General features: G+C 37.3%; 1 protein-coding gene and 1 long non-coding RNA gene across 3 annotated transcripts in view; one reads left to right on the top strand and one right to left on the bottom strand.

The window, feature by feature from the left end:
• SCIN (scinderin) overlaps nucleotides 1-10,430 on the top strand; it is a 77,816-nt gene extending 67,386 nt beyond the window's left edge. For both annotated transcript variants that reach the window (XM_072783979.1, XM_072783980.1), the window contains 5 exons: nucleotides 1,746-1,923; nucleotides 2,616-2,737; nucleotides 6,297-6,374; nucleotides 8,283-8,343; nucleotides 9,573-10,430. In XM_072783979.1, coding sequence (XP_072640080.1) covers nucleotides 1,746-1,923; nucleotides 2,616-2,737; nucleotides 6,297-6,374; nucleotides 8,283-8,343; nucleotides 9,573-9,700 — 567 coding nt within the window. In that variant the 3' untranslated portion in view covers nucleotides 9,701-10,430. The remainder of the gene's footprint in view (nucleotides 1-1,745; nucleotides 1,924-2,615; nucleotides 2,738-6,296; nucleotides 6,375-8,282; nucleotides 8,344-9,572) is intronic.
• Nucleotides 1-25,111, bottom strand: part of LOC140608962 (uncharacterized) — a 62,929-nt gene that overhangs the window by 20,129 nt on the left and 17,689 nt on the right. The window contains exons 5-6 of the long non-coding RNA XR_012010958.1: nucleotides 13,646-13,731; nucleotides 12,640-12,708 (exon numbers count right to left, since the gene is read on the bottom strand). This is a non-coding gene — a long non-coding RNA (uncharacterized lncRNA). The remainder of the gene's footprint in view (nucleotides 1-12,639; nucleotides 12,709-13,645; nucleotides 13,732-25,111) is intronic.

The following is a 25,111-nucleotide window of genomic DNA, read 5'->3' as shown; positions in this document are numbered from 1 at the left end:
TCCCTTTGTTCATTTGCTTTGTTTCTTAAATTCCACATATGAGTGAAGTTATATGGTATTTGTTTTTCTCTGTCTTGTTTCACTTAATATTATACTCCGTAGATCATTTATGTTGTCAAATGGCAAGATCTCCTTGCTTTTTATGGCTGAATGATATATATATATATACTACTTCTTCTTTATCCATTTACCCATCATTGGACACTTGGGCTGCTTCCATCATTTGGCTGTTGTAAATAATGCTTCAATAAACACAGGCACATATATCCTTTCAAATTTGTGTTCTCAGATTCTTTGGGTAAATACCCAGTCATGCTATTACTGGATCATAGTGTAGTTCTAATTTTAGCTTTTTGAAGAACCTCCATACTGTCTTCCACAGTGGCTGCACAAGTTTACATTCCCACCAACAGTGCACAACGGTTGTGTTTTTGATTTTAGCCCTCTGACAGGTGTGAGGTGATCCCTCATTGTGTTTTTAATTTGCATTTCCCTGATGATGAGTGATGTTGAGCATCTTTTCATGTGTCTGTTGGCCATCTGGATGTCTTCTTTGGAGAGATGTCTGTTCATGTCTTCTGCCCAATTTTAATTGGATTATTTGCTCTTTTGGTGTTGAGTTATTTAAGTTCTTTAAATATTTTCGATACTAACCCTTTTTCAGATTTATCACTTGCAAATATCTTCTCGCATTCAGTAGGGTGTCTTTTAGTTTTGTTGGTTATTTCCTTTGCTGTGCAGAAGTTTGTTTGGTTTTGATGTAGTGTCAATAGTTGATTTTTGCTTTTGTTTCTCTTGCCTCAGGAGACATATCTAGAAAGATGCTGTCATGGCCGATGTCAGAGAAATGACTAGCTGTGCTGTCTTTCAAGAATTTTGTAGTTCAGGTCTCCCATTTAGGTCTTTAATCCATTTTGAGTTAATTTTTTTGTGTGGTGTAAGAAAGTGGTTCAATTTCATTCTTTTGCATTTAGCTCTCCAGTTTTCCCAATACCACATGTTGAAGAGACTTTTTTCCATTGCATAATCTTGCCTTCTTTGTCAAAGATTAATTGACCATATAAGTGTGGCTTTATTACTGGGCTTTTGTATTCTGTTCCACTTATCTTTGTGTCTATTTTTGTACCTTACCATACTGTTTTGATCACTACAGCTTTGTAGTATACCTTGGAAGTTTGGAATTGTGATACCTCTAGTTTTGTTTTTCCTTTTCAAGATTGCTTCAGCTATTCAGGGTATTTTGTAGTTCAATACAAATTTTAGGATTGTTTGTTCTAGTTCTGTGGGAAAATGCTGTTGGTATTTTCATAGGGATTGCATTGAATCTGTAGATTGCTTTGGGTAGGTGTCGCTTTGGTTATTTGGAAAACTTTCTTTAGGAGAGAAGAACTGAACATCTTTGCTTTATGTATATCATGTATGCATATTACACCCACTTCCAAAACATCAATCATAGCCCATACTTGTTCTTATGGTTTCTTTGAATATTATCTTTGTTACTTGTTACTTAAGTTTGGCTACTTTTATTCTTAGAGCCCTGTGCTGCTCTCTGCAGGCAGTTGAGCATTAAAGTGATACAGAGCAAGGTGCTACTGGTATTTCTAAGGCCATCGTGGTGTCCCAGTGCCACCCTGGGATCAGGACAGAAGGCGATGGATGGTTTGTCCCTGTCAGTTTCTCAGACATGTTTATTGAGGGAGTCGCAATGAATTTGAATCACTGTGTCATTTTTCTTTATATTCTAGGTAGATGTTGATGCACAGTCTTTGAATTCCAATGATGTTTTTGTCTTGAAACTGAGACAAAACAATGGCTACATCTGGATAGGAAAAGGCGCTAGCCAGGAGGAGGAGAAAGGAGCTGAGTATGTGGCAAGTGTCCTCAAATGCAAAACCACAAAGATTCAAGAAGGCAAGGAACCAGGTGTGTACTGCAGTGTCAAGGACACTAGCCAGGACTTCTGTTTGGTACAATTGCTTATCATATAATTCATTATTTTCATAAATAAGACCTTCAAAGCACTTATAGGGCATTGTAAATCCTTCCATTAGTTTCAAAAGTGGGTGAAGATACCTGCTATATTTAAGTAGTTTCTTGACATTAAGGTCAAGGTGAAATAATATCATTTGTTAATATAAGGCAAGACCAGTTATGTATACAATGGAATATTACTCAGCCATTAGAAATGACAAATACCCACCATTTGCTTCAACGTGGATGGAACTGGAGGGTATTATGCTGAGTGAAATAAGTCAATTGGAGAAGGACAAACATTATATGGTCTCATTCATTTGGGGAATATAAATAATAGTGAAAGGGAATAGAAGGGAAGGGAAAAGAAATGGGTAGGAAATATCAGAAAGGGAGAGATAACATGAAGACTCCTAACTCTGGGAAATGAACTAGGGGTGGTGGAAGGGGAGGAGGGCGGGGGGTAGGGGTGAATGGGTGACAGGCACTGAGGGGGACACTTGATGGGATGAGCACTGGGTGTTATTCTGTATGTTGGCAAATTGAACACCAATAAAAAATAAATTTATTATTAAAAAAAAATAAGGCAAGACCAACTCTCTGCTCCTGGAAATGCAATGGATAACTCATTGTGTTTTTCACAGAGGAATTTTGGAATTCCCTTGGAGGGAAAAAAGACTACCAGACCTCTCCACTGCTAGAAACACAGGCTGAAGACCACCCGCCTCGGCTTTATGGCTGCTCTAATAAAACTGGAAGATTTGTTGTGAGTGTCTTGCGAAATACTGGGGTAGAACCAAACAACATTGGGAGAGGCATTCTGGTGTGGCTCTAACACTTTTCAGCCATGTCATTGCTGTGATTCTCAGTTTTAGCCCTCTTATCTGCAAACAGCAGTTGATAATCTTAGCTCTACAGACGGTGGTTTTAAGAGTCAATGACATCTGAGTAGTATTCCACCGTATACGTATAGGACTACTACTCAGCCATCAAAAAAATGAAATCTTACCATTTGCAATGACATGGACGGAACTAGAGGATATTAGGTTAAGTGAAATAAGTCAATCAGAGAAAGACAATTATCATATGATCTTACTCCTATGTGAAATTTAAGAAACAAAGCAGAGGAGCTTAGGGGAAGAGAGGAAAAAATAAAACAAGATGAAATTAGAGAGACAAACCATAAGAGACTCTTAATCATAGGAAACAAACTGAGGGTTGCTCGAGGGGAGTGGGGGGGGGGTAACTGGGTGATAGGCATTAAGGAGGACACGTAATGTAATGAGCACTGGGTATATATAAGACTGATGAATCATCTCTGCCTCTGAAACCAACAATACATTAGATGTTAATTAATTGAATTTAAATAGAATTGAAATAAAATAAAATAAAAATGTATGAGATACCTAAACAAAATAGGAAAACAGGTAAGCAATAAAGCAAAACTGTGGAAAGAACTAAAACAGGTCTATCTTACATGTAATTCTGAAATTAGATAAATGCCTGTTTTCAAAAAAAAGAAAGAAGTGAGGGGAAGTTAGTATGGGGAGTTAATGTTTAGTAGGTGTGGAAATCAGTTTGGGAAGATGAAAATGTCTGGAGGTGGATACTATAGAATATATGAATATATACATACACACTTGAAAATGATTAAAATTGTAATTTTTATGTTATATGTATTTAACTACAATAAAAAAGAGTGAGGAACACACATACACAGGAAAGGAGTCAATGGTGTAATGGATGTCAAAACGTAGGAATACTGTAAAGTACTATATAAATAAAGCTGCTTTTAAAAATAGCAGCTACTTTGCACCTGTGTCAGCATGAGGTTGTTGCTGTATGAATATGCATGTGGTTGGATTTACTGATTTAATAATTTGACACTTTCTGTGGGAAACCATGGTAGTTTCTGATCAAACTGTGTCAGTTTTACACTTCAGTTTCCCAGGGAATAAAAAGTTTCACCACGTTGACTGCCTAGAAATATTATGAAAATATTATGATCATTGGGCAGAATCATTGAAAGCTACGTACACACCTGCAAATAAACTGAAATCAGCAAGAATATTCTATTTTATAGTCATTCACACACAGGCTTTGAATTCCAGACATTTTGAAGTATCTGGTGTACAGGACTGATTTTATACTGGGCTCCAAGATATCCTGGAGTACAACCCTCTTATCTCACTTTAACCATAAAAATTCTGTTTTCTGTTTGACCTGCTAGGTTTTTTGAGGAAGAAACTGCTCATGTTTAAACCACATTTGAAGATTATAAGTGATTTGCCCTAAAAATTAAGATTCAAATTAAAGATTTGAATTGTGATAAATATTTGGTTGCTGGGCACCACAGTTGCTCACTACTTCCTAGGAAATCCCTGAATTTTATTTTATTATTTTATTTTATTTTATTTTATTTTATTTTGCGCAGAAATCCCTGAATTTTAGAAACTTGTTAGAAATAATGTTATTTTACTCTTTTAACTGTTAATTTGATATGGCATCCAAACAACTTCTTTTTCAACTAATCATTCTGTAATTTCTTATTAGTATTATATACTAATATTGCTGTAAATGACATGCTTGTTTCCAATGAAGATAGGTTTTACAAAAATAATACCTAGGCTTTGTTCTCAGTCAGGTTCAAAAAAATCTATTAGTCTTTGTTTTTGTCATGAATATATTTAAGGGAAATATACTTTCCCCTACACCTATTCATTTTCTTGTTTGATATTTGTAACTCTGACCATTTCCTTCACAATTTAAGGAAAAAAATGTCATTAACAAGTATTTGATCTGGCTATCATAATCAGAAAGTAGACTTTAGGCATATTGATTCACACAAGACAGCAGAGCCTATGGTTTAAAAGCACAGGTTTAAGATCCCATCTGCCTGTGCAGTATCACTTACTTGGTGATACTACTTACTGGCTATGTGACCTTAGGCTGGTTACTTACCCTCTTCTGTGCTGTAGTATTCTCATCTGTAAAGTGGGGAAAATCCTAGTACCCACTTCATTCAGTTGTATGAATATGAAATTAGTTGTTCATATAAAAGATTTTAGAATCATGCTTTATATGGAGTAAGTGATATTTAAAGTTTTTGCTTTTTTAAATCACTCTGTGATTGGTAAATATTCCATAAAAAAGATAATACAAACTAAGTTTTTGCCTTCTGTAAGTAGTTTTTGTTTGTTTTCTGTATAACAGTCTCAAAGCTTTATCAGATTACAACAAATATGAAACTGCAGGTTGCCTGGGACCAAATTTACCTGGGCCAGGCCCAGCTGGGAGGTTCTCCTTTGGGCTACAGGTTGGATTCATGCCTGTTTTTCAGTGACTGAGCCCAGGAGTGCAAGAGGGCCTCTGATGAGTCACATTTGCTAATATGACATGGCCAAGGCTGAGGGCACCTCCACTTACTCAACTATACTACAGAGTCACACAGCAGAGGGAAGGAGAAAAGAATTAAGAACTGTAATCTGATCTGCTACATCTTCCTAAAAATCAGGGGGTTCATTATCCAGAATCCTTTAAAAATTTTGGACTTCAGATAAATATCTGCCACTGGTAGTGGGTGCATTAAACTAACCCTTCCCAGTAACCTTTAATGTCAACTACAGAGAACACAATTTAACCATTTAAAATAATTATAATAAAGCTTTGCATATGGAATATTATATCATCTTGGCAAAAATAGTTGGTTTAGAAAATGACCAGACCTATTGATCTTATTAAAATATTCTTGACCAGGCTCCTGGGTGGCTTAGTTGGTTAAGCAACTGACTCTTGATTTGGGCTCAGGTCATGATCTCAGGGCCCTGGGATGAAGCCCCAAGTAGGGCTCCGTGCTCAGTGGGGAGTCTGAGGCTTCACCCTTTCCCTCTGCTCCTCCCCCTGCTTGTGGTCTCTCTCTCTTAAATAAATGAATAAACCTTTAAAAAATAATGATAATAACCTTGACCTACAAAATAAAAGACAAATTTAATACTTAGACCATAAACTCCAGTGTCTTTAGGGACTAGAAAGACAATGGAAATCTGTGAAGCAGCTTGTCACAAATGAGCGATAGCCTACCTAAGGCATTCTGGTGCAGTGTTTATATGAAGCACTGTGCTTCCCAGATAAGATTCCATCAGTTTGTGATACATGAGTAAACAGATAAACAATTATCTAAACCTTTATTATCCAAAAAGAATCCAAAAAGTGACTATCAGGCTTTATTTTTGTGGTGCTCCAAAAAATACGGTGTGTTTGTAACCTGTGTATTAGAAAAGTTATTGCTTTACTGTTTGATCATAAAACTTTTTCATACATTTCAGATTGAAGAGGTTCCAGGAGAGTTCACCCAGGATGATTTAGCAGAAGATGATGTCATGTTACTAGATGCTTGGGAACAGGTAAAACTATATTTGCTGTGCTTATACTTGGGAGCTGACAAAACCAACTTTGAAAAATGACAAGTCTAATAATAAATAGATTTAGGCTGTATTTTAAAAAGACAACATAGTTTGGCAAAAACAATAAAACTAATACATATAGCAAATTGATTTCTTAATGTGGAAAAATTCTATGGCTACCATCTGTGGGTGTATAGTTTTAGGCAAAAAACTTCTATTTTTCATTTATTTCTAAAATTCATTCATTCCCAATTTATTCATGCATTCATCCATTCATTTAACTAGTAAACACACTAGTGGGTGCAATGCCATGGGGGTATAGTGCCATGGGGAAGACTGAAAGATTTAGAATTTTTCTTAAAATCTAACAAGAAGTCATCATAGGGGACCTCTGCTCTGGGGAAGAAGCAGATGCAGAATAATTTTGAATCTAAACAGTAAAATATGTTACTGTTGTGTGTATCTTTATTTGGGAGAAAATGAATGGTGATTTGGCATGCTGTGCCTGATAGTTGGATTTTTTTGTTGTTGTTTTAGCCTTTGTGTAAGCTAATAATAGTGAAAGGGAAAAGTAAATATATTAGGAACTAAATTGTATAGAACAATTATGAAACCCATATCTGGGGCAGCATAGGTGGCTCAGTGGTTTAGTGCCGCCTTCGGTCCAGGTCGTGATCATGGAGATCTGGGATCGAGTCCCACACTGGGCTCCCTGCATGGAGCCTGTTTCTCCCTCTGCCTGTGTCTCTGCCTCTCTTTCTCTCTCTGTGACTCTCATGAACGAATAAATAAAATATATATATAAAAAAGAAACCCATATCTGAATTAGGCCTCATCTTAGAGTCGACCCCAGTAATTGTTAATTCTGGGTCTGTTCTTAATTGCTAAAGTCATTTGATCATATTACTCCTTGGCTTCTTGGTCTAGAATCACCATATGTGAATTTGGAATTAGTCATAGATTCTCTCCAGGTGAATGGATCACTTATTTGTAGATAGGAAATTTAAAATGTCATGTGAATAAAACACCTTTTCTATATTAAGAATTATAAAATAAGAATGGCATTTCCTTATTCAGGAGAATTTAATTATTTCCGTTTGTAGTCCGTTCTATAGTCATAGATACTTGAGATGATTTCCCTTACTACATTTCATTTTTTAGATCATATTTTTCATTTTTATGACTGTGCTGTTATGGTTTGTTCTGTGCCCTGCAAGTAAATATTTCAGTGCTTTCAGTATGAATTAGAATACAATCAAAACTAATTGGGTCAAAATTTGTCTGCCAACAAGTTATTTTAAAGTGATTTAAATATAAGGTAATAGAGATATTTCAGTATTGAAGTTCACAACCTACACGTTTGACAAGAAGATACATACAGAATATGTAATTATATCAGTTAAAAAAAAAACCTCAGTATTTAAATACTAATCATTATAGCACTTACACCAAAGTGTTAGAGGATACAGTTTTAGGTGTATACTACAGGCTTAAGACAGAGGTTTTGCAAGGGAGTCTGAGGTCCTCACAAACAAGCTAAGTGTGGTCCCCCCAAGATAATAATAATATGGGGATCAAGACTGCCTTACAACCCCAAGGGGTGCCTGCAGAAAAGAGCCAATATGTTGTTTTGAGAAAGTCGATAAACTAGAAAATACTATATAAACCTGAAATGCCAGAATTTGAATTCTGGAGTCACTGGCTGGCTATCAATTTAGAGTGTCTCCTAATAAGTGCAAACATTGGGAGAAGGATGGAACTTCTCTGCACCTCCTTCTCCACGAGGATCCCTAACTTCAGGACTTGCTGTGAAGATGAAATAAGCGATGTGTGAAGGCACTTTGCATAGGGCTTGCACCAAGCTGATACTCCCCAAACAGTACATATTCTTATTGTTTCATTTTTCAGATTTTTATTTGGGTTGGCAAAGATGCCAATGAAGTCGAGAGAACAGAGTCTCTGAAGTCTGGTAAGTGAGATCCCATGAACAGTGATGACATTTACCCTGAGTGGTTATTACTAAGTTCTTGACTGTTCTTTTCACCACATTCTTCAAAACTACATATTAAAACTGAGAGGAATCTAGTAAGCTTTCACTTTCAAAACTAAAGAGTAATGGATTTTTTTTAACTGAAGCACTTCATAGTAAGAATAAGAAAAATGTTTTGTTACCTAATTTAGAACATGATTAATTAATTCTGAAAACTTTAAATTCAATTAATGGTATTTATTATAGAAATATAAGACCTCTATCACTATGATAACGTAGATTTTTAAAAATTCTTTTTGAGTAGTACTGTTCTTTTTGGCACAGTTTTTTTTTAATTTTTGAAAAGTACAAGAATAATTATGCCATAAGGATAATTCTATAAAGTTTGAAATTTTTTAGGCAATCATTAGACTGTCATGTGCAAGGAGATAAATCAATAAGGAATTGTTCATATGGAACAGTATTTGGCTACTTTGGGGCAATGGAAATTTGATTCATTACTTTTATTGGAATACTTTTCATTCTATAAATTTTAGTTTAATCAAAACTGACTCTACAACCCAGCAATTGCACTACTAGGTATTTATCCAAAGAATACAAACATAGTGATTTGAGGGGGCACATTCACCCCAATGTTCATAGCAGCAATGTCCACAATAGCCAAAGTATGGAAAGAGCCAGATGTCCCTCAACAGATGAATGGATACACACACACACACACACACACACACACACATATATATATATATGGAATGGAATATTACTTAGCCATCAAAAAGAATGAAATCTTGCCATTTGCAATGATGTGGTTGGAGCTAGAGTGTATTCTGCTAAGTGAAATAAGTCAGAGAAAGACAAATACCATGTGATTTCACTCATGTGGAATTTAAGAAACAAAACACATGAACATAGGGGAAGGGAAAAAAATAAAATAAGGAAAACAGAGAGGGAAGCAAACCATACAAGACTCTTAACTCTAGGGAACAAACTGAGGGTTGCTGGAGGGGAGGGGAGTGGGGGGATGGGGTAACTGGGTGATGGGCAGTAAGGAGGGCAGTTGATGTAATATCACTGGGAGTTGTACGCAACTGATGAATCACTACATTCCACCTCTGAAATTAATAATACAATATATGTTAATTAAATTGAATTTAAATAAATTTAAAAAACAACAACTAATGATGTGTTTATCTTTCAATTCTTTATAGCCAAAATGTATCTTGAGACTGACCCTTCTGGAAGAGACAAGAGGACACCAATTGTCATTGTAAAACAGGGCCATGAACCACCCACATTCACAGGCTGGTTCCTAGGCTGGGATTCCAGAAAATGGTAAACTGGTTTTTGTAGGAAAACAAACAAACAAATATTATGGAGCAACTGTCTCATTGCTGTTTTGAGGGGAAGAAAGGGTTTTTTTTTTGTTTGCTTGGCTTTAGAAAATTAACCTCAGCCGCCATATGGCTATTTTTTAATGCCTAGGATTGGTTTGAAATTTTTTTAAAACTAGAATTTTCTTACATTAGTATTTTAAAATAACCTAAATAAATTTTTGTAATATTTTGTAATATTTTGAACCAATATTAGCTCTGCTGGAAACTGATTTATATCTTTTTATATGACCTTTTAAAAGTGAAAAGCTGCATATAATCTAGGGGAATTTGTCAGAGGATTTTATAATTCAGGAGCCTTTAGCCAAGTTTGTTAATACAGGAGAGAACTAAGCCATAATGCCTCTTGAGGTTATTCACTTTCCTATGTGTTGTGAAGAATTGTGTATTTGCAGTGGGGTTTATGTTAAGAAGGGTTAAAAGTTTGTTGTTATTTTCCTTCAGCCAATGTGACTCTGATATCATTGACTCCTAAGTGTCATTTCTAAGAGTAACTTTACCATTTTTGCCTTTTTAAAAGCCTTTGAAATCACAGCTTTTTCATGACAAAATAATTATAGTCTTATCCGGTTGGATATATGTATTTGACAGTACATGTTTAACACCACAAAGGTTATGTACGAAAAAATTCACTAATGCTGTCTTTCATCATTAAAATGCATCTCTTTTTGGAAAGGTTTTTTGTTGTGACATTTTATTTAAATATGACGTGTGAGTTAATGACACAATTAGTTTTAAGGTTAAATACTTTTATGCATAAATAAATACGAATTTAATATTTCTTAATTCATCCTCATTAAGTAGTCAAAATTAAACAACTTTTCCAAGGTTACATAATTATGAAAGATTTAAATACCAGTGCATATGAAAGTTGGGCCCCATTAAAAGATAAACTGAGGCATATTAAACACCTCAAGAGTTTATTTGAGCAAAAATCAGTTTGGATTGGGCAGAGCTCAGGGAAAGACTTTTATAGAGAAAAAGTAAAGCAAATTAAGGAAATTGTTGATTGGCTGGGCTTAAAGCCCAGTTGGCTATTTGTGCTTGGTTGTCCTCAGGTTTTTATTTTTTAACCTTGGGGCATTTATAGGTTTAGACTTTGGTTTGCTTACATAGGTCTCCAGAGTATTAGAGCCACATCAGTCTCCCAGCCTCCTGTTCAAATAATTTAACGGACCCCAGAAAAAAGGAGTAGGGCAGAAGGTGGAGCTCCAGTAAAGCAGAAATCAACTTTGGCAGGAGGCTAGGAAGTGGCTTGTTGAGGAGCAGGAGCTACATTTCCATGGAAAGGGGATTTGGAGCCAAGGAGCGATCTGAGGAATTCTCATACTCTCTCTGGGGGAAATGAATGGTGTTATGTGTTTCAGACTGGGTCCTGGCATGGAGAAGTGAGCCCAGTGTCATTATAGCCAAAAAGTGAATGGTCTTGTGGGGACCTGCAGCTTATATGAGTGATGAGGAAGCCCTGAGAAGCTGCACTTCCAGGGACTATTCCTTCAGTCAGTAAATATTTTTTTTTATAATAGGCATCTCCTGGGTCTCGCATCTTTGAATCCAACATGAACGAAATAAACAAAACCCAAACAGTCATGGAGTTTATATTCCAGGAAAGAAGCTAACAAAAACACAGGCACTGAGTGGTACAGTGGTCCCCACTTAACCCTCAGTCTTGCCTTCCATGGTTTCAGTTAACCGTGGTCAGCTGTGGTCTGCTCTGTAGCAGATGATCCTCCCGACTTATACTCAGAGGGTCAATGGGAGCCTAACGCTACGACACAAGGGCTGTGACATTTACTTCACTGCATCACGTAGGCATTTTACCATCTCACCTCACCACAGGAGAAAGGGTAAGTACAGTGCAATAAGATATTTTGAGAGAGAGAAAGCCCACATTCACATAACTTTTATTGCAGTACATAGTTATAATTGTTCTAGTTCATTGTTGTTAAACTCTTGTAAGAGCTAATTTATAAATTAAACATTATCAAAGGCAGCCCAGGTGGCTCAGCGGTTTAGCACCGCCTTCAGCCCAGGGTGTGATCCTGGAGGCCCAGGATCGAGTCCCACGTCGGGCTCCCTGCATGGAGCCTGCTTCTCCCTCTGCCTGTGTCTCTGCCTCTATCTCTCTCTGTCTCTCATGAATAAATAAAATCTTTTTTAAAAAAAGTTATCAAAGCTATGTATGTATAGGAAAAAATGTATATATAGGGTTCTGTACTAACCTTAGTTTCAAGCATCCACCGGGGATCTCAGAATGTATCCCCCATGGATAATGGGGACTACACTATATTTTAAAATGTATTAGAATATAAGTTCTATGGAGGAAAGACACATAGGGAAGGAGGACAGGAAAATAATAGGTGAGAGTGAGGCGGAGTGCAATTTGAATAGGGTGGTCACAGAAGGTCTTGTTGGGTAGATCACGTTGAAACATGGACTTGGGGGAGGAATGGGCCTGTGATCGTGCCAGGCGCAGAGGCGGGAGTGTGCCCGATGGCATGGCTTCATTCTCGCGTGCCTGAATTCTAAAGAAGCAGGGAGATTCCTTAGGGTTCTCTCCTATCACCATTGGACTAGAACCAATTCATCTTAAGCAGAACAGCTGCTTTAAGCCTGAGCTGTGAAAGGATTGCTTTCCTAGACTCCAAACCCAAGTACTCAGAGGCAGGAATGGTGACACTGAAGGAGGCAGCCACTCATCAGCGCAAGCCCTGTGTGGGGGATGTGTCTACTGGGCAGCAGTGCCCAGCTGGAACCCTGGAGGTGGCCCCAGAAATTACCAGTGACTACAGCCGCTATACCAAGAAGACTTAGAAGCCCTACATTTAGTCAAGTGGAGGGCAGCTGGTGGAGAGATGGGAAACAGAGGATTTAGAAAAATTACCTGGAAGGAAGCTAGGGAGTTGCTGTTTTTGAGTTTCACACCAATATCTGCTATGGCTTGGAGAAACACCTGCAAATCAGATTAAATCACTGTGAGGGGGAGGGAAACCCATCTACTTCCAAAAAGGTGATTGGTGGATTATAAAAGGATCATTGTTCTATGATATGATAGTCTTAAAACTCAAATTATATGTGAACCTCCATAGAAATTAGTCTTCTGGATTTAAAATGCAGTTTTAGACAGCCTAATTGATGTAAAAGTTTTATAACTTTCTATTTTTCTTGAACAGAGCTATTGCTTATTAATTTTTAATATGAACCTTAGATTTATTTCTTCTCTTTGATTTTCCTCAAAGACTTTTGGGATGAGAAACCAAAACAAGGAACTTCTGGGTGGCTCAGTGGTTGAGCTTCTGCCTTCGGCTCAGAGCATGATCCTGGGGTCCTGGGATCAAGTCCTGCATCAGGCTCCCTCTGCCTGTGTCTGTGCCTCTCTTTCTCTGCGTCTTTCATAAATAAATAAATAAAATCTTTAAAAAACCTGAAACGAATATAGTTGGTTTTCAGATACTAGTGCTTTTACAGACCTTTCCTTGCTTCAGATAATAGAGCACACTCATTTTTGTATGAAATGTATGGCTAGAAAAGAAAATTTAGTGAATCCAGGAAACCGAAGTGCTAAACAGAAATAAGTATTCTAGTCAGAAGTAGAATTCTCAGGAATTTTTATTTTATTTTATTTATTTGAGAGCATGAGTGGTGAGGCACAGAGGGAGAAGGTGAAGCAGACTCCCCGCTGATCAGGGAGCCACATATTAGTCTCTGTGGATATCTGTCCCAGGATCCTGAGATCCATGACCAGAGCCGAATGCAAACACTTAACCGACTGAGACACACAGGCACCCCAATCTCAGGAATTTTAAATAAGAAATCAGATAGTGATATTAACTGAGTAAAAGATCAGGAAACAAGGAATCTATGTAAAGTGAACTATTGTTTTGTCTTACCATTTTTTGTGTTATTTTGCAAGTTTACTAGAGAAGTGGCTTCAAAAATAACTTCTACAATGGACATTATTCAGAGGGATGAAATTCTGGTCAAAATAAAAGAATAATATTCATTATATAACTATATCTATAGATACAGGATACATATGTTGTAGTTCAAAAATGAGTTATCAAAACTCTTGCTGTCTTATTTTTTTCTCCACTATGATTTCTTCCCTTTTAGTTTTAAAGACTTACATTAGATATTTTTAATGTATGCTGTGTATTTTACAAATTTTCTAAAATAATTTTCTCTGAAATACCATCCTTACCATACTACCTAAAATATTAATGATGAGCTGCTTTGGTGTTGGGAGAAGAAAAAGAAAAGATTGGATCAACATTTTAGTACATGTGCCTAGATAAAGTTTACATAGTTCAAAAAGTTAAAGTGAAAAGGAAACTGTGAAAATAATAGAAGAAAACATAGAATTACATCTGAATAGGGAAATCCATCACTCAATAGCTGGTACAGTGAGAAGAAAATCAGTAAGAACCTAGAGGTCTAAAACAATGTTCTCAACCAGCTTAACCTGATTGATAGGTACTGAATACTCCACCAGTAATAGAAATATACATATTTGCTCTTTAAGAGCATTTAAAATAGTCACCAAATACTCTGGGGCATAAAACAAATTTCAACAAGTGTAAAGTATTGAAAAATCATACAATGGTTTCTAACCATAGTGGAGTTAAACTACGTGTGAATGACAGGGAGATATCTGGCTAACCTCCAAATCTTTGGATGAAAGGAGAGATCCCAAGGGAAATGAGAAAATATTTTTATGTCAGTGAAAATTGGAATGCAGCATATCAAAAGCATGGCTAACTCAGTATTTAAAAGAAACTTGAAAACAGTAAATGTTAACAGAATAAATAGAAAGGCCTTAAGTCAATGATGTAAGCTTCAACCTTAAGAAACTGAAGGAAGAGCAAACAGCTCAAAGAAAGCAGAGAGATGGAATGATTAGAACAGAGTCATCCAGGAAAAGGGAAGAAATATGAATTACTAATATCAGAAAAAAGAGGTTCTATTACCATAGAACCTGTAGACACTAAAAAATAAGAAACATAATTTTATGCTTATAAATTTAACACTAACAGGCAGATTCCTTGGAAGACAGGGACTAATAATGCTAACTCAATAAGGAGCACCTTATTTTGCCACCTGAGTAGCAAAACGTGTGCATACCAAAGAAATTGAATTCATAGTTATATATCCTAGCGAAGTCTAGGCTTAACTGGACTTCACTGGTGACCTCTGTCAAGCATTTAAGAAAGCAACAAAACCAGTTCTATACAGACTCTTCCACATAATAGAAGATGATTAAAAAAAAATGTCCTGACTCATTTATGAAGCCAGTATACCCGGATACCAAAAAGAAGCAGATTATAAGAAAGAAAACATACCAGCATTTCTCAAGACATAGATTAAAAATCTTTTAAAATATAAAAAATCAAATTCAACAGTATGACAAAAGCAAAGGAGTTTATCCATGGAATACATTTTAACATTTAAAAATTTGTCAAGAATTCTCCTTATTAAGACTACGAAGGGAAAACCATATGAACATTTGAATTAATGCAGCAAAGCATTTAATAAAATTAAATAACCATTCATAACAAAACTCTCAGCAAACTAGAAATAGAATGGAAGTTCCTCGATTTTAAAAGGGGTTTTTGCAAAAAAAAAAAAAAAAGTGCATCCTATCTGAAAGTGGGAAACAAATGTTTCCCACTCAGATCTGGAGCAAAATACAGTTGTTTGTGCTTATTTTTTCTATTCCATATTTTACTGGAGGTTATAAGCAGCCTAATAAGGCAGGGTTTCTAAACTTTGGCAATATTGGCATTTTGATACCTCTTTGTTTTAAGGGGGGCTGTCCTGTACATTACAGGATGATTAGTATCATCTCTGGCCTCTGCTTACCCAATACCAGTAGCACTCTCCTCTACCCACAGTATACCAATTGGAAATGCTTCCAGACATTTCCAAATGTCCCTGGGGAAACAGAAGCACAATGGCCCCTCCATGGAGAACTACTTCAATAAGATAAGAGAATGAACTAAAAGACTCAAAGATTGAAAAGGAAGAAATATTCCTTGTGAAAGTTATCTGGGTATTAATAGCCTTTAAATGTTCCCAGGTGATCGTAATATGCAGCAAAGATAGAAACCTAGTTTAACCCTAACCCTCTGCTAATCAAATACAGCTCTCTCCAGCTCCAGAGCCCTCTTCATTAAACAGGGAGCATACTTAAATTATTTTCATATGCAGGAATAGTGAAAACTATAATTATTTGTCTTTTAAACACGTATTTGATAACTAGCAAATATCCCTTTGCCTTAAAATTTCTGTCCATGTCCTATTCTAGCCTCAAATCAAATTTGAGGCAGTCAATACTCCATTATAAAAAATCTACGCTCCAACAGCTTAAAATTTATTTTCTGTTTATCCTAGAATTTTACTTTAAAGCAATAAGAATGGAAGTTATCTATTTGTAACTCTTTTCAAATTCGTTTAAACAATGATCTACCACCTGATTAAAACAAAAATTAGGACGTTTTAAAAGCCTTCAGAACTGTGTACATCTAAACAGCACAGTAGAGGGCACTCTTTCTCCACATTAATAAAGACAGGCTTTACTCGTTTGTAAAAAAAAAACACAGAAATACAGTCATATTTATTTCTGTTTTATATTGAAAGAGAATGGTGCTTCTAAGCAGGTCAAATGTGGCTGTGTTCTCACTCAAAAAATATTTTATACTATCTTCTAAATTTGAGGTTCAACAGAGTGCAATCATATATTGATTTTTATAATATATTTGCTACATGCCAGGCTATCTGTGTGTGTGTGTGTGTGTATGTGTGTGTGTACCAGGATATATCCTGGTATACATCCTTGAACTGGTGATACAGCACAGGGCAGATAATTAAGGATACCCTGTCCTCAATGGAGCTACAGTTTAGTGGGTAGAGACAGAAAAGAAGTAAATAACCAAATATGTATTGTGCTGTACAGCACTAAGTGTTATAAAGAAAATAAAGCCAGAGAGGATAGCATTTGTGGGATGAGGGATTCTATTGTAGATGGAGCGAACAGGAAAGGCCTTTCTAAGACGACATTTGATCAGAGACCTAAAGAAAGTAAGCAAATGAGTCTGTGATGGTTAACTTTGTGACCCAGCCATGAGATGCCCAGATATCTGGTTAAACATTGTTTCTGAGTGTGTCCGTGGAGGTGTTTCTCAAAGGGATTAGCATTCGAACCAGTAGACTGGGTAAAGCAGATGGCCCTTCATCCAATCTGTGGAGGGCCTGAATAGAAAAAAAAAGATGGCAGAAGGTTGAATTGGCTCTCTCTAACTACTTGAGTTGAAATATCAGTTTGCTGCCCTAGGATGATGATTTATAGCATCAGCTCTATTGGTTTTCAGGACTTTGTACTCAGACGGGAATTTATACCACCAGTTTTCCTGGGTCTCCAGCTTGTAGACAACATATCAGGGGCCTTCTCAGCTTTCATAATCACTGGAGCAAATTTCTTAAAAATAATTCTCAATTATACACATGCACACATACATCCCTCCTATTGGATTTGTTTCTCTGGAGAATCATAGCTACTAATACCGTGGACATATCTCTGGGCAGATCAAGCAGAGTCTTTCATGCAGAGGGAAAAGAAGCTGCTTGGCTTGTTCAAGGCACTGTAAGGAAGCCCGTGTGGCTAGAGAGGGATGGGGAAATGTGGGAGATGAGGCAGAAAGGTAGTAGAAGCACAGATCACATAGAAATTGTGGTATTTTAATTTTCCCTCTGGGTGAGATATGTTGGAGTAACATGATTTGTCTCACATTTAAAGAGGATCGCTTTGGCTGCTGAGTCAAGAAGAGAGTGAGGTTGGTGAGCCTGGAAGAAGAGGCCAGTGAAGAGCCTTTGATTATAATCCAGGCCAGAGCTGATGGGAGTTGGTAAGGAGGGACTGGATTCTGATATGTTTGGAATATATAGCCGATAAGAAGATAATGGATTTGATAATGGTGTGAGAAAATGAGAGAAAACGATTCTCAGAGGACTTGCCATTTACTGAGCTGAGAAATGCTGTGGGAGGAGAAGCTTGACTGGGAAACAGGAGTTGAACATGTTCCTTTTGAGATGCTTATCCTACTGGGCTGTCAATGTAGTTGTCAGGTAAGCTATTCAAGTTCAATAGAGAATTCATGGCCAGGGACATATATTTGCTGTGAGTCAGTGTATGGATACATTTAAAGATGTGAGAGCAGACATGATGACATGGGGTGTGAGTGTAGATAAAGAAGGCATCTGACAGGATAACCAAGTCCCAGGATATTCCATCATGCAGAAGCCTTAGAGATGGGGAGGAGCAGCAAAGAGGATGAGAAAAAGATCTCAGTGAGGCAAGAAATCCAAGGGTGTCCATGATAAGAATGCTTTGGTAAGGATGTTGGCTTTCTTTAGTCACACAACAGCCCGTGCCTTTCCGATAATATTCCAACAATATAATCATATACTTGTGAATGTTCTAGTGGATGCTTAAGGAGTATTCATCATCAAATTGTGTTGCGTGCTCTGTGGCAACATGCTCAGGGTCCTGAGGGAAATAAAAGAAAAGCAAAAAAAAGAAAAGAAAAAAGAAAAGAAGAAAAAAAGAAAAGAAAAGAAAAGAAAAAAAAGAAAAGAAAGAAGAAAAGAAAAGAAAAGAAAAAGGAAAAAAAGAAAAGAAAAAAGAAAAGAGATGGGGACAGGAGGGACACAGTGGATGATGTCCAAGCAGTGTCAGCTTTATTCAAGGTTCTACAATATTATATAGCATAAGCAAAACAAAGATAAGGAAGTGTCCATTCTTAGCATATTTGTGAATCCCTCCAAGCTTTCCCTTTATCAGCATGCAAGACAGACCCACAGGCACCAGAAGATTTAGGGTCCTGGTCAATAGATAAGCTTGTTGCTCCAGGTGTATATACCTCGAAGGAACATTATATATGGTTAACAGACCAGCAAGGACAGCACAGACCCTTATTTAAGTTTATGACCAGGCCAGAATAAATTGTATCTACGTGGGCAATCACGTAAAAGCAAGCTCTGAAAACCATTGCTCAAGCCCTTTCTCAAGCGTCAACCAACTATTCACCCTTTAGGCTCCCGAGCCTTTTGAGTGAATGAGGGACGCAAGTCCGGACCTAATTTGGTTTAGTTACTCCAGCTAATCCATGGCCGCCCACAATCGTGCACTACCTGAAGCAGTGACTTTCGACTAGAGCTAATTTTGCTCTCCAGCAGACTCTTGTCAATGTCTGGTGACATTTTTGGCTTGTCACAGCGAGGGAACATCAAGTGCTACTCGCATCTAGTGGTTGGAACCCAGGGATGCCACCACACATCCTAAAGCACAGGAGAGCCCCTCACAACAAAGGATTATTTAGTCCAACCTGTCAACGTTGCCAAGGTCAAGAATCCCAAACCTAGAAGAGCTACATTTCAAAGTGGAAAAAAAGTAGTGTGTTACTACAGAGAAACTTAAGGAAGTCAGCTAAAATGAGATACTGCCACATGATAAGATAGCTGCATTCTTTTTTTAACATGATGTTTCACCATAAAGGACAAATAAGACCTTCAGATTAATTAACTAAATTTGCCATATTCTTATCATCATGACGTAGAGACCTTGTACCTAAGACTTCATTATTTAGCAGATACTAAAATATATGGATACAAGTACGTGTGTATATATATTTTTTTAGTTTTAAACACTAAAAATTTGATATTCTATATTTAAAATTGATGTTGCTGAATCATGGTATATTCATTTCCTATTGCTTCTGTTACAAATTATCCTGAATTTTATGGCTTAAAACAACACAAATATATTGTCTTCCAGCTCTGGAGCTCAGAATTACAAAATGGATCATCAGTGTTGTGATCCTTCTGGAGGCTTTGGGGGGAGAATCCCTCTCCTTGCCTCTTCCAGCCCCTAATGGCCTCCTGCATTCCTTGGCCCGTGGCCACTTCTGCCATCTTTAAAGCTGACAGTGTAGCATTTTCAAAAAAACCTTTCTCTCTCTCTCCCTTCCTGACCTCTGCTATGTGACCATTAGTAGCATCCCATTCTCTGACTGACTTTCCTACTTCCACTCCTTCTTACAGTTATAAGGGTCTTTCTAATTACATTGGGTTCTCCTGGATAGTCTCTCCATTTCAAGACCCTTAATTTAATCACATCTACAGTCCTTTTGCCATGTAAGGTAATATATCCACAGGTTCCAGACAGATGTGGTCATCTTGGAGGGTTTGTTATTCCACCTACTACACTGGGTAGAAAGGTATAAATAAAATGAAATCAGTATTCCAATCACTTGGCATATTGGGGGAAAACTGAGGAACTGATAGATTTTCTGACTCCCTTCCATCCGTTCTGACTCCCTTCCATCTGTTCCACCTTCAACCTAGACCCTCATCTCCTAAATAGAAAATAAATATAATTGTAGCTGGAGGGAAATCTAGTCAGCATTTCATCTCTTTCCTAATTCTTGCAAAGTTGCTGTTCTTGCTCCAACAGTAACTTTGTAAATGGAGAAATCTTATAAATGGAGGCAGAAAGAAATACCTCATCCTGGGGACTGTCTGTACAATTATAGTAACACTACTTAAAAGACAAAAGTAAATATGGGACAATTATGGAGACAAGGGAGTAGGTACAGTATATCATTGAGGTTTAGCCACAAACAAAATATTTAAACAACTAAGGGTCTAATTTCATAAGAGATTTTTGAGCTTTGGTTTTTGAGAATGGTATTTTTCTATTCTCAGGCACAGGATATCAGTGAATTTCCAGTATTTGAAGATACAGTAGAGACACTGCTAGAATGATAATAGTCTCAGCAGGTCATCAGCAAGGTTAGCCAACAGACTTCTAATGGTGCATAATATTCAACCCAGGTTCGAACGAGAAGAATCATTATTTGAAATTTTGACTTCTGAATATAAAAGTACTTCAAAAAAGGTCATATTTTTATTAGGTCAAGTATTATTTTACATGAGCCTTTACAAGGGCACTATAGATAACATCTGTTTTTACAATCCTTGAATCAGCTGCTCATTTAAGTCTGTATTTGATACTTGCCTTTGTAATGTTTTAGACCCCAAGAGGTCATCAGTTACTCAAAGCGGAAAATTTATATAATGCCTAACCATCCCTACAGAATCCACATAACCCTCTTCTTTATGTTCCCATGATGATATTCCTTAGGAAAAGAGGCTGCAGCCAAACACAATATATTTCTCAAGGAATTTTATAAATGTTGCAGAGGAGCGAATCACTTCATATTCTAGTACCAAACCTGCCACAAGCTCAAAAGAATGTGTAGCCACAAGCTCAAAAATAGCCACAAAATAATGATTCCACAGCTTTTAATGAAAAAACACTAATAGCAAACTTATTATGTTCTATTTCCTAGTAAGGATTACGGTACTCTGTAGTTAAAATATTCTATGATCCTAAAATTTCTAGCTCTATGGGTTTTAATTTTTTAAATGTATTTAGTGCTTGTTGACTTTAAGGATGATCATTACATGAGACCAAAAAGGAAAAGGTATAATTTCATTCCAGGCATGTTTTTTCCCCACAGAAAAGAAACTACTCAGTCTCAGCAGAACCAGATTCCCTCCTGGGCATCCCTACGATGGTACATAATATAAATCTGATCTATTAGACTTCCTTTGTTTTGTCAGAAAGCAATGTCATTGGTTGTAATACCAACACCACACTAAAGAACACTACATTGGGTCTTGGTAGGTGCTTTAACTAAAAGAGACCTTGGGAAGGACCCTGGCTCTATCATTACTAGTGGGATGGGTATATTAGATAAATTGCTTAATGACTTTTTAACCTCAGTTTCTCTAGTAGGTGAGTATGCATTTGTTTGCCTAGTCACCTTACAATCCACATAGAAAACAGCCTTCCCCAGTGAGTGTGGCTGCTGACTGCCAGAAGTCAAAAGGAGGGGATGTTGGCAGAAGCTGAAGGATAGAGTAGAATAAATAAAACAATAATGGTGAGGAGGGTGTGGTGATGGTGAAGAAAAAGAAAGCTGAATGCCTGAAACTCTTACTGATCTGAAGTACTTTGTGATCAATAAGATTTGTTACAGATGCAAAGGTGAAAAGTAAAAAATTAAACACCTATGCAGAAGATAGGGAATATTCCTTCATTTACAGGAGTATTTTTGGAAGGAGTTTTTTGGAAGAAAAATATCCACCTAACGGTGGAGTGTTAATAACCATTTTATATATCCACTCACATTTTGCATTTCCCAGAAACAATCTTCTCCCATCAAGCACATCAGTAAGACATTGCAATTATATTGAACATTCAGAAAGTAGAAGTTTTGAGAGGTGTTCTCTTTAGCTCTGAAAAAAATTGAGTGTAACTTGAAGGACAAAGAACAAAAAAGCAGAGCGTATTGCAAATAAAAACCTTTTATTGATAGTGATTTGGTGCTGATAGACTGCCTGAATATCCAAAGGATATGAAATCTAGATTGAAAATATATAATTTTGTATATAACTTGGGAGCTAAAAATACTGTTTCTAAATATGTGAGCTATTTCACTCAAAGTGATGTCAAAAACAGAAGAAAAGGAGGAACAAAACATATTAATGTGATATTTGTATTCACTAATTGGTCTGTATTATCCATTTTTCTCTTTTTCCTTTGAGTAATAGAAACCTACCTACATGTCTTCATAGTTCACAGTCTTCTCGTTTCCAGTAACAAGGTGATGTCATCTGACTAGATTCTGGCCAATGACATATGCTCCTAAGTTCTTTGAGTTATATGGGCAGGTTTCTAGTCAATTCCTAAAAAGGAAGTTCTTAGTCCTTCACTTTTCTAGTCCCCTTCCCGCTAGTTGGAAAGTGATGAGAGCTTAAATGGTTACCTTGGGCCCAGAGACAGAAGCCACATGTAGTGGATGACAGACCTTCTCTACTATGACTTGGATCTACTTATTTTAAGATTGATAGATAAAAAGAAAGAACATTGTGTCATAGGCGAGCCACTGTACTGTGCAGTCTCTATAGAACAGTTCAGCTTGTACTCTAATTAATATAAAAACCTCTATCAGAAGTGTAGTTTTTCATAAAAATGTTCTAACATATGGCATCCTGCTTTAATGATAGACTTGCTAGGGCACCTGAGTGGCTCACTTGATTAAACATCTGGCTTCAGCTCAGGTCATGATCCCAGAGTCCTGGGATCCAGCCCCCGCATCAGGCTCCCTACTCCGCGAGGATTCTGCTTCTCCCTCTCCCTCTGCCCACTACCGGACCCCCCTCCTGCTCGTGCTCTCTCTCTCTCTCTCTGTGTTCTCTTTCTTAAAAAAAAAAAAAAAAAAAAAAAAAAAAAAAACCACCACCACCAACAAAAAACATTTGCTAGGAGTAGTACATATTGTAGGCTGAGATGCCCATAATCCTTTATATGCTAAAACATTAAATAAAACTGTTACCAGTGGTAACTAAGAAGGCAGATCAGATGCCTGCTAAGGTTGAGAAAATGCAGAATGTTAATGTGTGTTGGCTGTTCCTTGCAGTTTTTAGCAATGTGCTCTAAGAGAGATGAAGTCAGGCAAGAATTAATCAGTTTAGAGCAGAGATGAAAGGGGAGCTAAATCGGCTCTCTTCTCAGCAGGTGGCCTTTAATCTAAATTGACTAAGGGATTAGTAACTTGGAAAAGCCAACTGTTTCTATAAACAAAATAACAGTAGATAAAGTTGTCACTCAGGACCTTATTCAAGAGCCTTCCTTTAAGTGTTCTCAACCAGGAATGGGAGCCAATCCAAAATCAGATTAAGGGGGTTTTTCCACTCAATGTAGCTGCTCTTAAATGTAAGGGAGAGAGGGATGATACCACTATTAGGGTGGTATTCAGATAAAGCCTCTGCTTGTAGTTTCTTTCATTTACAACTACCTGGAACCAAGTAGACAAGGAGTCAATTCTGGTTTTGAGCCAATTATACCACTAAAGAACTTACAAGTCTGGTACACACACACTTGTGATTATTTAACCATAAAGCACCTCCTGAGATCCTCTCAGCAGAGAGCTCAGAAACTTGTACTACTCGTGCTCAAGACCTAGAACCCCTTGTCTATTACCCCATTTAGAGTAGAAAAGAAGGTATGCTCTCCAATACGCATAGTAGTTGTGTCCCAGGGGATTATGGCCAGAGGAGAATTTCCCACAGAAGGAAGCCTGGAGACCAAGAAGACAATGGACAAGAGACTTTTTTCAGAGAGCAGAGCAGGATTTCATTAAGGAATAAGGGTAGTCTTCATACTTTCTGCCCAGCAAGATTTCAGCACTGCTCTAGACAAGTGATTCTGTATGTTTCCCATTCTCTGCACGTCCAAGTAGGAATTTTTCTTGCAGTTTTCCTGGTTCTATTTCATTGCGTTAGGTCAGGGTATTTACACTTGTGAGTGGCGACTTGGGGGCTGGAGGCATGACAGTGAGAGTATCTACTACTTTATGGGTCACAGGAACCAGACAAAGCCTCATTGGGGTGCATGGAAATAATTTTGCATCACCTAGATAATGGAGAAGAGTTGGAAGAAAGGCGGGCAGGGCAAGGGGCCCCCCTTCCTAAGAGGAAGCTACCCTTAAAAGGAAAAAGACCCCATCCTGTTATTCTACACCACCCAGGAAGGATCCCTCCACCATTTCCCACGTGAGCAACTCCCTGATAGGTAGATGAGCAGGTGGACAAAAACCTGATTGAGTGACAGGTGCAGGGAGGAGGGTTAATCAGATTAAAGCACCCCACCAACAATCTCATAAAAACCTCTAGACTTAGAAAGTCCAACAGCAACCCTCTTGGGTGCCCTCCCTCTTCAGGAGCTTTGTACTATCACTCAACAAACTTTGATTTGTGGCCCACCACTCTTCATCTGGTCTATCTCTTCATTCTTTCAAGTGGAATGACCAAGAACCACCAGCACTAAGGGACAAAAAAATCCTGAAACATAGACATTCTAGATTTTGAGCTAAACTGGATTGGACTCTTACCTTGTTCACTCTTGGAAAAGATGTATGTGAGATAAAAGAGACAGGAGATAACTTAGTTACCATACAAATAGGTCATGGTAGAAGCCACTTAGTATTCAGTATCCCTTAATGCCTTCTAATCATGGAACTGACTCAGATTTTAGCAAATACATGGCTGGCCAAATAAAACTAAAGTTTCTCAGCCTTACTCGAAGTGCATTGTGGCCACATGGCTCATTACTGATGTTTACCAATGGATGTTTACCTAAAAAGGAATCTTCTTGCTATAGAAGCTTAACCTATATACTAATGAAGATAGTACCTGAGCATTTGACAAAAATGTTATAGGAAGGCATTTAACTA

The sequence above is a fragment of the Canis lupus genome, chromosome 18, assembly GCF_048164855.1.
Source record: "Canis lupus baileyi chromosome 18, mCanLup2.hap1, whole genome shotgun sequence".
NCBI lineage: Eukaryota > Metazoa > Chordata > Mammalia > Carnivora > Canidae > Canis > Canis lupus.
This window is presented reverse-complemented; position numbering and strand designations above follow the sequence as displayed.